This window comes from Lagopus leucura, unplaced genomic scaffold (assembly GCF_019238085.1).
Source record: "Lagopus leucura isolate 7727_CA_CO unplaced genomic scaffold, USGS_WTPT01 Super-Scaffold_100040, whole genome shotgun sequence".
NCBI classification, from domain to species: Eukaryota; Metazoa; Chordata; class Aves; order Galliformes; family Phasianidae; genus Lagopus; species Lagopus leucura.
The window spans coordinates 1,059,688-1,071,966 of record NW_024962289.1 but is presented as its reverse complement, the minus strand read 5'-3'; the positions used below and the strand labels follow the sequence as shown (position 1 = coordinate 1,071,966).

Here is a 12,279-nt window from a genome sequence, read left to right as displayed (position 1 = left end):
GCAGCATTCTCCCTTTTCCTGTGCTGCCAGTTTGACAGCCTGGGTCTGCAGCAACCTGCAAATGGTTTTGGGTACAAACAACCCGACAGCAGCACAGTGTTCCTGCACACCCCTTCCCAAAGACATGAATTTCCCCACCTTCCCCTCGCAATCTGCAGGACAGAAAGTGATGTGTCCCTCCGGGAGGTGGTGGGCGTCCCAAAGGCAGCGCTGGGCCCAGCCAGCACTGGGAGGACAACTTCAGCAGCGCGTTTCGCCTTCTCTATTTCCTCCACGCTGTTTACAAAGGCTGAAAAAAAAACAACTTCCACCTCCCCCCCCCCCCCCCCCCCCTTCTCCCCCCCCCGCCCTCCCTGAGAGCAGGAGGGAGGAGTGGGAGAGAGGAGGAGAGAGGGGAAAGTGAGCTCACGTTCACACGTTGGAAGAGGCTGGTCCTGCGATGCCTTTGAATATTTCACTTTTCGGCAGTTTCCCATCAGTCAGCCGCCCGCATCCAGGCTGAGCGGGAGCTGCTACAGCCATGGGGAGACCCGAGCTGTAGGAGATACCCGAAATTCCAGCTCTGAGGGCGCAGCTGCTGGGCGCACACCTCGCCGCTCGCACGCACATCCCCTCCCGGCTCCAGGCGCAACGCACGCAGCTCCCCATGGAGAAAGTCCAGGGAGAAATGGAGATCGAGAGGTGGGAGCGAAGTGAGGAGATCTCCGACGCGGAGAAGAAGGTTATTCAGGAGACATGGAGCAGAGTGTACGCCAACTGCGAGGACGTCGGAGTCTCCATACTCATCAGGTAACGGGGGGAAAAAAGCGAATCCGAGCGAAGCCCTTTATAGACAAAAACAGAACGGTCTGTAGAGCGGAACGCGATGAATGACAGCGAGTGGGGAGCGCGGAGCATCCATTGGAGCGGGGACGATTCGCAGCCCTCCTCCGATTTCAGCACGGGGGGAGCGGGGCAGCACCGCGGGGACTTGGTGGGATTCGGTTTCCATCGGAAAGGTCACCTTAACCCGCGTGGAGGTGGGGGAGCGCGGAGGCAGCGCGGCGCAGGGCTCAGCTCGCCGGGGGTGGGTTTGTTGCGGTTGGGTTTGGGGTTTTTTTTTTCCCCCCCCACTGAGTTCCGTGCGGATGGCGTTGGTACGTCCCAGGCTGGCGGGTGAAATAATGCAAGTTGGGAGCCAAGATAAAACCCAAGCAGGTGTCTTCGAGGGCACCATCTGTCCCTCCGGCGGCAGCGTCGGCGGGGAGGGAGCGCTGGAGTTGGTGGCGGGGGGGGGACACGGAGGGCACACATGGGGTGGGGGCAAAGGGGGTGGCAGCACTGAGCGGTCTCCAAGCCCTGAGCATTGCCTGAGCTATGGGGCATCATCACCCCATGGCACAGAGCATCACCCCATGGCACAGAGCATCACTCCATGGCACAGAGCATTACCCCATGGCACAGAGCATCGCCCCACAGCACAGAGTATTGCCCCACGGCACAGAGCATCATCCAGCAGCATGGGGCTGGGTGGCTGCAATGGGCAAAATGCAAACTCTCACATCATGCCAAAATCAGGAAGGGTTATGCTCTGCTGGAGGGGAAATAGGGACAGGAAGGTTTTCCTTTTGCTGTCCGTTGTTGTGTGGGGTGTGAGCCCTTTGCATGCATGTGCTTTGTGTGAACGGCCATCTAAAAGTTTTCCATGGGCTGATAGCTGATGCCCTGAGCCCATGGGAAATGCAGAGCACAGAGAATTCCTGTCCCAACCCTGGGAAGCCAAGATGCTCCTTCTCCCAGTCCTGTGAGCTCCGGCACAGGGTAATGGGGAGTGGAAAGTGCGGCATCAGCATCCTCACTGCCTTCATGTCCCCGATGCACAGGGGTGGGCATGGAGCTGGGCTGAGCCCCAGCAGTGTGCAGCAGCTGTGTTGCCAATGGCAGTGTTGGGAAGAGGTGTCTGGGCAGGATGCCGCCTGGATGATGCCATGGGGGAATTAGCTCAGGGCAACTCCTTGCTTTTGGTATCTCTAGGGTGCAGCAATGGGGCTCAGAGCAGGGGTGAGGAGAGTGAGGTGCAACCATGGGGACGTGTGGCTGAGCTCTGCTCCCAACCCAAACTCTTCCCATCCAAGTTTCTGCTCCAACTTGCCTGTCCCCAGAGAGAGCCGTGGCAATGTGGTGGTGGGTGTTCCCAAGTGCCAGCAGGGTATCACAGACCTGGGATGGACCTGGCTCCCTGTGAGCCTTAACCGTGGCACATGCCCAGAGCCCAGCTGCATTTCTGTTGTTGGGGAGTTGCGTTGCCCCACGGAGGTTTTCTCTGCTCTTCCCCATTTATCTTCCAGGACCTGCTCTGGGCTGGGGATGACTTTTTCCTACGGGAAATGCATGGGGGCTCACAGCCACCTCTGCATGTTGAGGGCTGAGCCCAAGCTGGGGGCCAATCCTTCTCTGTGATGGCAGAAGGGGGGATGCCCAACCAAAGGGCGAGCTTGGAGTGAGGGTCTGCAGTGCCACCATCCTGCAGGAGTTCTGCTGTGTGTCCCAGTGCATCTCCCTCCTCCTCACACCATTTCCATGCTGGCTCACCCACCCTCTGCTTTGCAGATGGGGACGCTGAGGCGCAAGGCTGTGCACCAGCACTGGCCATCAGGCTCCAGCCCTTGTGGCTGCAGCTTTGCTCAGAGCCATAGCACATCTCTATGGTCCTTCCAGCAGCACAGCGGGGTCCTGAGTTTGTGCGGCCTCTGGGATCCGACGGGATATGATCACAGATAATGAGGGTTTCAGGCAGCGCAGCCACCGGATCATGGGAATCTGCGCCGTGCGGTCAGAACTATGCTGCTAATTGACCATTTCCTCGGCGGGGGAGCTTCATCTTCCTCCTGGGGAGCGTGGGGCCTCTGCAGCATCGCTGCCAGGATCCATTTCACAGCAGCTGCCTTAACCCTTGTGGGATTGGGGCTGGGGGTGGGGATGGGGATGGGCAGGGCACCCTTAAGCTCCGCATGTGGGACTGCGTTTCGGCTGGGTCGTTCTAGCCAGAGTAATGGAGAGACACATTGCAGCACACATGGAGCCTGCCCGTAGCTCTGGGTGCATCGCCGTGCCTCAGTTTCCCCATCTGTAACATAGGAATTGTTCCTTTTGGGAAAATGCTGCCCGCTGAGGTCCTCAGAGGAGGCTGGGTGCGTGTGCACAGAGCTCGCAGTGCAGTGCCATGCAGCCATGTGCCCAACACGAGCGTGGTTGGAAACCTCTACGGGTTGGAAGTCCCCACATCCTGACCCTCACACCCACCTGCTGCAGCCACAGGTGTGGGACTGCAAAACTCTATGGATCCCCTTGGGCTCCCGAGGAGGAAACCCAGGGGCAGTCTCCATTAACTCCCAGTCTGACCTGCTCTCCGTGTGGCAGCTGTGCTGAGCCCTGTGCTGCAGGGCCTCCCCATCCCTCTCTCTCTGCTCCCATCACCACCTGTCCACATTTCCCATTCTTTTGCCCTCTCCGTCAGTCTCGGTGCTCGGAGCTGGAGAAGCACAACACACACAGCAGTCATTCTGCACGCCAGGATAAACTACCAGAGAGCCCAAGGAGTGAGTCCAGCTCTGCAGAAAACCCTTTCTATTTTTCAGAATCAAATCAGTGGATTGAATCCCCCCAGAATCTCATTTAAAGCAATGGTTTTGCAGGTGCCATGCATTTTGTTCGGGTGTCCCTCGGGGCAAGGAGCCTATTTCTGGTGCCAAAAGGTACATTTCAGGGCAAAGCATCCCAACTGAGCCCCCTCCCCAAAATGCTTTGCAGTGGGGCCCCTCAGAAGGACAATCCCCATCCCACTGCATGTCGTGCACTCACGAATCACTGCGGTCAGTCTGAATGGATGTTTTCCTGGAGAAAAGGGCTCTGCTCATGAGGACGCTCAAGAGGAACATTTCCCAAAAAATCAACTCCCCATAAGGGGTAGAAAAAGGGTTTGAGGGGGGGGAAGATTTAATGCACTGTATCTGGAAGTAGAGGCTCATGGCTGTGCTCTCTGTGTGGCTGCAGCTCCCCATCCCAGACCACTGGGATCCCCATCTCCCCAAACTTGTTTGGGTTTTTCCTGCTGGGTTTTGCTGGAGCATCCCAATCCCTTTGCAGAAGCCCAGCCCCGAAAGAAACCTACATACAGGTGGCTGGAACAGCACTGGGAAGGTGCAGGCGAAGCGCTGAGCCATCCTGAGCTCAATAAATAGCACCTGCCTACCTCCAGCAGCTGCTCTGTGGGCACTGGAGCAGAACGGGGCTCGGAGCTCTGGGGAAGGATGTGGGGATGGCTGAGAGCTTCTCCCACGTAGAGGGATGAGAGAAAGCGTGAAAGCATCGGTAGGAAAACGATGATGATCCTTACAGGTCCCTTCAACTTGGGATATTCTGGGATTTGAAAATCTATCAGAAAGTGTCCAGGTGTTCATCCCAGGGATCCCAGCAACCTGGTGGGCTCAGGGCTGCCCTCCCTATGGGTCGGGTTGGAGCTCTCAGGGTGACGAAGCACTGATGCTTCCAGCTGGTGCCAGCCGTGCTAGGCAGGAACAGTTGGACTTGATGATCTTAGGGCTCTTTTCCAACCTTAATTCTTCCATGCAAGGGCCGGAGCTGGGGTTCAGCCCTGCTTGGTTTGCTACAGGGATGGGGAAGGGAGGAAGGTGGGGATGGCGCGCAGGGAGCAGCGCTGCTCCTTGTGCACAGAGAACAGCATCATGGCGCTGTGCACCTTAATCATTTCCTTTGGCTCTGCTACTGGTGAAGGTTGTGTCCTTAAAGTTGTTAAAAGGGCAAAAGAGGGAGGAAAACATCTCCGACATCCTGTGTGCTCGGTCCAGATGTAGCTCGCCGGGAACAAATTAGCGGGTGCAGAATGGAACCGCTTAAAAAGAAATTTAATGAGATGGGGATTCAGGCATCTGCTTTCCATCAATCATAATTTCGTGTGATATGCAGTGGTAAATGTCATATTTTTAATGACTCCAATGAAGGAAAAAAGCCCAAACCACACACACGAGTAATGAGCCAACAAAATTCCAGAGCCTGAGCTGTTTGAACTCTCAGAAATGTTCTGTGGATAGAAACAAACCCAGTGAACACCTCTTCTATCTCACTATTGTTTGAGTTATTTTATTTCTTCCTCCTTTCCCTTCTCCCCCCCCATCCTCCCCCCGCTCCCTCGGGTTATATTTAACCTTTGTGTTAAATTAATCTTCTCTGTTTATTAGCAACTACGAGAAAGGTTCATTCCCTCTCTTTCTGGCTCTGACAGCTCAGATTTGCTCCAGGCTTGGGGTCCCTGCTCAGAACTGTGATGCTATGAGCAGAGTTGGATCCTCTATCTGTGTGGGTGGAGGACACGGCCTTGGGGTTGCACTTGGTCCCTTTGTGCTGTGGTTCTGGGGGTTACTCCAAGCTCAGTCCTTGAGTCTTCTCATCATGCTGAGAGCATGAAAGATGGGGCTTTTCAGGGAGCTTCTAACAGCAAAGAGGGACTTGAGATTTCCAGGCTGAGGCATGCACTTGTTGGGGAGGGCTCCAGGCAGAACCTCAGTCCCAGTGCCATCTCCAGGGCCAACTCTGTGCCCCAGCCCTGAGATGGGTCCCGACCATCCCTCACCCCATGGCATCTCTGAGCCAACGGCATGGGCCTGAGGACATCCATGGGAATGGGAGCTAGAGGCAGCCTCCCAGTTGGGATTCCTGCTGACATTGACCTGACGTGAGTTTCCAAACAACATCTTGTCCCCCCCCTCCACTCTCCTTCCTCCCCAACCTTTCTGCTCTTCACACCTCCGAAACCTATTTTGGGCTGATGGATCCCAGCTGCCTTGGGGAGCAGTGTGCTCAAGGAAGCCCTTGAGCCGCTTCCTTGGCAATGCCATGAGTTGTGCACCAGCCAAGGGAGTGAGGGAAGGCTGGGAGCAGGGAGAGGGAGGGTAATGAGGTGGGAAGTGAGCAGATCCATTAATTGACACTGCCCGTGGGGTGGTGAGTGGGGTGATAATCCCAGCTGGTGCTGGAGGGATGCAATGATGGATGGGAATGGGATGGGAATGGGATGGGAATGGGATGGGAAAGGGATGCATGTTGAGATGTTGTTTGGGCACAGCTGCCTGCCATCAGCCGCTTCACTCGCTGAGTTTCCAGCTGAGTTTCATGGGGTTTGATTCATCCCGTAGCAAAGAGGGTCCCCAGCTGTAGGCTGGTGCCTGGGGGATGTCTTGGCAGTGGCTCCTTGGACTTGGAGACCTGGGCTGGGGTCTTGCTGGGAGCTCTTTGGAGAAGTGGATTTGTGAATGCTGGGCACATCCTGGGTTAGGAGGGGCTCTTTGGGTGGCAATGCATGAAGAGAGCCCAAGATAGGCAGGGAGAGGCTTGCTTGGATGAAGGATGAGCTTTGCTTGCTTTTCTCCATCTTTCTGAGGCAGGAGGAGATGTTTTGACATACAGGAGATGGCCATGGCATCTAGCATGCTGGGCTGAAGTTTCTAGGTGAAAAAATAAGGAATTCAGTCCTGCCTCTGCTTTGTAGATGAAAATCCAACTGGGATGCCTCTGTAGTAGATAAGTGAGAAAGGCTGACGAAACCTACCGCATTTCCCCGGTAATTCAATGAGCTCTCGCCTTGGCTGTGCTGGAGGCAACGGGGCTGTTCCCAGCACCTCTGCTCTCCTGACTGTGCTCTGTCTGTTCTTTCTCGCAAGGTTTTTTGTCAACTTTCCATCTGCCAAACAATACTTCAGCCAGTTCAAGCACATGGACGACACGCTGGAGATGGAGAGGAGCTTGCAGCTGCGGAAGCACGCCCAGCGGGTCATGGGTGCCATCAACTCTGTGGTGGAGAACCTCAACGACCCAGAGAAGGTCTCCTCTGTTCTGGCCCTGGTGGGCAAAGCCCATGCCCTCAAGCACAAAGTGGAGCCCATCTACTTTAAGGTAAAGGGAGGGAAGGAAAACTTCTTGGGATGCTTTAGAATCATTAAGGTTGGAAGAGACTACTAAGACCACTGAGACCAACAGCTGACCCATCCCCACCGTGACCACTGATGGGGAGTCAGGGAGAAGGACTGGTGGTGCTGCTTGTAGGACTGCTCCCCTCATTCCTGCAGTTTCCTATCAAGATGCTGCCTCATGTATAGCAGCATCCCCAAAGGCAGCCAACTCTGGAGCTTTTGGGACTTGGAGTTCCTCTCGCCACCAGAGTCCTGCCTGTATCCTGCACCTCTTCTTGCACAGCTGTGGGGTCTTTCTTGAGTTCTTTTAGCAATGAAGCGTGGTGGATGGCACCTATGGCACTAGAGCCCAGCCCCTCTGTGAGCGTTGTAATGTCCTGATCACCCCTCCATGCAGCAGAGAGCCTTGTGCCCAGAACTCAACCCCCGCCTTGCATTTCTTTAGGTAAAACAAAGTTCACTCATTCTGCCTTCCCTGCAGAGCTCATTAACCCTTTGCTGTCCTCCGCAGAAGCTCACTGGAGTCATGCTGGAGGTGATCGCCGAGGCGTACGGCAACGATTTCACCCCGGAGGCGCAAGGCGCGTGGACCAAGATGAGGACCCTCATCTACACCCACGTGACAGCCGCGTACAAAGAGGCAGGCTGGGTGTCCTACCCCAGTGCCACGCTGTGAGCGGACCGCGGGGACGGGCGAGGGGCAGGGAGGGATGCGACGCGCCAGGAATCCGCCCTGCTCTGTTCTCGAGGTCTTCGCTCCGCGCGGGGCCGGCCAGTGCTGGTAGATGCCAATCACAATTGGATCTCTATAGGGTTTTCAAAAAATATATCAGTAAGCAAGCCAAAAACTAAGAACCACGGGGGTGTGGGTGGGTCGGGGTGAAGCACGGGATGTGGGCAAAGGGTGCGTTGGTTGTTGGCTCTGTCTCGCTGTCCTGGTCCATGATCACCTCCCATAGCCCATGCCTTGCCACGCAGCGGTGTGCAGCACTGCTCACCCCTCTGCTTTCCATGCCTCGCCCCCAGGACAGCCCAGCTTCTTGTTTTTGGGCTGCGATGCTTATCAGGACCACCGCACTTTGCTTTGCCTGTGCTGCTCATCCTCGCAGGGCAGCCGGCCCAGAGGCTGCAGCACCCATCGCTCGCTTCATCCGCAGCTCTCGTGGCTGATTTGTTGCAACCCATCCTGGGGCTGGAAGGAGCAAGGGGACAGAAGTGCCACTTGTCCCCACTGCAGGAAGGCAGGGTGTCCCTGGGTGCCCTGCACAGCGCTGGGTCCCTGCGCCAGGGACATGCATGAGGATGGGCTCAATGACACACGTTGTGCCTTGGCCGCTGTGTGTCTGTCAGGTGGGGATGTGGAACCAGGGCCCCTTGCCTGGAGAGAAGGAATTCAAGAATTGGGATAGGGAAAGATGAAGGATCCATCACATGAAGGATGGGGTGTGAAGGGAGGTCCCAGCTCTGTTGACGCTGACACTGCTTTACGTAGGGAGTATTTCTGCCCTCTGGGTCAAACTGGGCTCCTGCAAACAAAGTGCCTGCTAGAAGTCGGTCTGTGTAGTCACGGACCAGCAGTGCTCCCCTGCCCTACCTGGGGGCTGCCCCATGCCCTGTGAGGCTCTGGGGCTGTATGTCTCATCCTGCCCCAGTGCTGGGGCTGTGAGCGAGTCTGCGGCGTTTTGCTGCCTCAGTTTCCCTTTTGGCCAGAGAGTGGAGGGGATGGAGGGGCTGCCCTACTGACTCCCACATGCATGTAGGTCAGGCTGGTGGAAGGTTGAGGGTGACACATTCCCTAGGAAGCTTTGGCGTCCTTGTCACCCTCTATTTCCCAAACTATCTCTGTGATTTTTAGAGCTTTGATGGGGATGGTGCCTATGACAAATACCATGATGTCCCTATGGTGACCTCCCCATTCCAAGCATCCAGCCAGTGATTCCTGCTTTGCTCACCCACTGCTATTTAGACATCCACAGGGAATCTTTTCAGTTTTTTTTCTGTTCTGGGTGTTTTGCTGCCTAGCTGGTAACATACCCAGCCCTCTTCCATTGGCCACCCTACTGCCAAACCAGAAGAGGTGGAGGCAGGAGCTGGCACTGGGTATGATGGACTGGATGGAAAAACTGCTCAGGATAGAGCCAACGTGTGCAGGGACAGAGGATTTAGGAAAGGAAGGGGACACAAAGTGACGAGGTGCCCCCAAAGCTGAGCCCACCAGCACTGCTTGCAGCAGCATCTCCCAAAGGGCAGCTGTGCTCACTGGGCTCATGCAGATGGGAGAAGCCCATTCGTTCCGTACTCTCTGTGCTCTGCAGACCTGGGCCGGCTCTGTTAGAGATGTTTCATCTTCAGACAAAGTCCGTGCATTAACCTTTGAGGTTAATATCCTCCAACCGGAAATTTTTTATTCGGGGCTGATTTCTTCTTCCCTTTTTTCCTTTGTTTTTTTCCCCCCAGAACAGCAGTCCTATAACTGCATGTGCGCGCGCATGTGTGCGTAGGACAGGCTGTTTTTCCAGGCATATTTTCTAAACCAAATCCAGATGTGTCCAGCTGCTGTCCCACCCCCGTCAGCCCCACTGCAAACCACTCAAACAGACGCAAACAAAAACATGTTTATTTTTATCAGCTCTGTGGGACGTAAAATGGAGCAGGGAGGATGGCTGGGGCAGAGCTTGTGTAGGGAAATGATGGAGATGGAGAGAACACCCCCTCCTCGCCGCCCTCGGCAGAGCAAGCATTGCTTAAATCAGGAAAATTGTCAACTGGGGAGAGATGAAAATGAGCAGAAAAAAGGAAAAAAAATATCATTCTGGAATGACAGAGGGATGAAAAATGCTGTGGGAAAGAAAGGAAAGGAAGGGTTGGTCCTGGCTCTGAGTGCAGCTCCCCAGCACGTGTGCATGTGTGTCACAGCTGCTCCGTGTCACAGCCCTTTGGGAAGTGTGACGTTGCACCTCCCATGTGCTCGGAGCTGCTGCCCCACCAGCAGGGCAGGGTTTGGTGCTGTGACCCGGTGTCCCCCTCCAGCAGCAGGAGCAGGACTGGGTGTCCACAGGGCAGGGTCGACCCCCAGCACCTCTTCCCAGCTCGCCCAGTGCTCCCAGTCTGCATCCTTCCCCCCAGCTTTTGGCTGGATGTGTACCCAAAGGCAAAGGGATGGGACACGGGGCCGTGTGTGCCTGCTGGGTATAGGACAGAACAGAGTCTCCATTCATCCCTGTCCCCTCGTAGCTACAGCTGACACACGCCATACGTATACATCACACACACCTGGACAAGGAGCCCTGATGACCCTGCGCCCCTCCATCGCTGCCCCCTGAGGTTCCCCCGTGGGCTGTGCCCCTGCCCTCAGCCACCCCAGAGACCAGAGCTCAGCCCCCTGCTGCCCATCAGGTGCCAGAGGAGCAGGGAGGAACCCCGCTACCCCAACACGGACCAACTTAGGAAGAGAGGGATCCAACCGCCCGCGCGGTCCGAGCGCCCAACAGACCGCGCCGCTCACTCTTCCCATTGCCAGAGCTGTCTCTAATTGTTCGTTCGTCTCGGCGGCCCCACGCGGAGCCGTGGGGTTCAGTGTAGCTCTGTGTGTTACCGTTACGATGCTGCTGCGGATGCTGTTCATGTTTGTGTTCCTCGGCGCTTCCGTGCTGGTTTTATACATGCCGTCTCGTGTACGATGGATGTAACTGGTTTTTTGTTTGGTTGGCTTTTCTTTTTTTTTTTTTTTTTCCTTTTCTTTTCTTTGGTTTTATTATTATTATTATTATTATTATTTTTTGTAGGTTTTTAGTATGTTTGTAACCAGACAGAATGGTGTTATTAAACTGAAACTTGTATCTTCAGTGGATAAATCGATCAAAGCCCCCCTGGCTCCTCCTGGTTTCTTTGCTGTGATGCTGGTGGGCAGTGTGTGTCCTCCGAGGGGCTCTGGGGGCCACTGTATGGCCGGGTAGGGCTGCACAAGAGGGCCTTACTCCTTCCCTGTGACTGCTGGCGGTGCCCATGGCACACTGCAACCAGCAAGCACCAATCTGGCTCGGCCAAAGGCAAACCCAACAGCCATGGCCATGGCGAGGGGACCAAAGGGCTGGTTCTGACCATCTCCTCTTATCGGGGAAAACCTTTCGGTGCTGTCAGCACAATTAATTGGCCGCCCTTGGAGTCTCTGCCACATCCTGTGTGCACTTCCAGGTGGAAGCGAGCGGTCAGCACGGCATGCTGCTCTGCTCCAGGTGGGAAATGTTGGCCTGGAAACCAGGGGAAAAGGGACTGGGAGCTGCTGTGGGGTCACGATGCTCCCCGCCCTTGGCACACTGCTCTGAGACAAGAACCAGCACAGCCTGGAAATCACCAGCACACGGCTGTTATTTCCTAAAGGCTGTTGACAAAGGAGCCGGGAACTTCAGCAATACCTTGCAGAGAGAAAATATTTACACAGCCCTTCACTTTGTACTAATATTTACCCCTGGCTCCCGTCACTGGGGTGACTGTGACGACTGCGCCGTGACCTGGACCCCACAGGCAGGGGATGGGATGCAATGCAGGAGAAGGGCACCAGGGAGCCCCAAAGCTGCCACGTGGCACAGCCCAGGGATGCTGCTTTGCAGGAGGAACCCTTGGCCAAGGAGATGTTAGGAACCACCCCAGCGATGAGGTGAAGGATGGTAGATGTGAGCTGAAGGATGGAGGGAGGAGGATTCTGGTTTCTTGGCCGTGTCATGGATTTGTGTTGCCACGTGTCCATCTGGCCATAGGGTCCCTGCAGGTGTGGGCTCCAGGCGGCACATTTCCATCTCCATCTCCATCTTCATCTCCATCTTCATCTCCATCTCCATCTCCATCTCCATCTCCATCTCCATCTCCATCTCCATCTCCATCTCCATCTCCTTCTCATCTTCATCTCTGTCTCCATCTCATCTCACCTCATCTCCATCTCCATCACCATCCACCTCCATCTCCAGACACCAAAGAAGAGAAACAGGAATACTCCTACCAGGGAGAAATGAAGTCTGCAAGAGCTGTGCTGTGCAAAGGCTCATTAAAACCAGCCCTTGGAGAAGCCCTCCATTTGCAGAGCATGGATGCTAAGATCCAAACCAGATGTTGGAGGGACACTGGTCCCTGTGTCCTACATGCCATGGGGCTGCAGACCAAGCCCACAGGCTCCTACTGACTCAAAGAACATTTCCCTTCTTTTCTCCACTGTACATTGAGGTAAAGTGCAAGAGAAGCCCTCAATCCTGCAGGGCTTGGATGCTGTGCTCTCCCCATTCCAGAAGCTCCGTGCTGCAGCGATGAGGAGCAGCCGGTC

At 55.5% G+C, this 12,279-nt stretch overlaps 1 protein-coding gene across 1 annotated transcript; it reads left to right on the top strand.

Annotated features, from left to right (window-relative positions):
- Window positions 1–366: 366 nt before the first annotated feature.
- CYGB (cytoglobin) lies at window positions 367–10,832 on the top strand. Its single transcript, XM_042883917.1, has 3 exons — window positions 367–789; window positions 6,717–6,948; window positions 7,477–10,832. The coding sequence occupies exons 1-3, from the start codon at window positions 647–649 to the stop codon at window positions 7,639–7,641; spliced, it is 540 nt and encodes a 179-aa protein (XP_042739851.1). The 5' UTR covers window positions 367–646; the 3' UTR covers window positions 7,642–10,832.
- The last annotated feature ends 1,447 nt before the right edge of the window (window positions 10,833–12,279 follow it).

Coding starts and splice junctions, on each gene's coding strand:
- CYGB (XM_042883917.1), top strand. CDS start 647: ATGGAGAAAGTCCAGGGAGAAATGGAGATCGAGAGGTGGGAGCGAAGT. Junction 790..6,716: donor GGAGTCTCCATACTCATCAG/GTAACGGGGGGA, acceptor CTTTCTCGCAAG/GTTTTTTGTCAACTTTCCAT. Junction 6,949..7,476: donor TGGAGCCCATCTACTTTAAG/GTAAAGGGAGGG, acceptor TGTCCTCCGCAG/AAGCTCACTGGAGTCATGCT.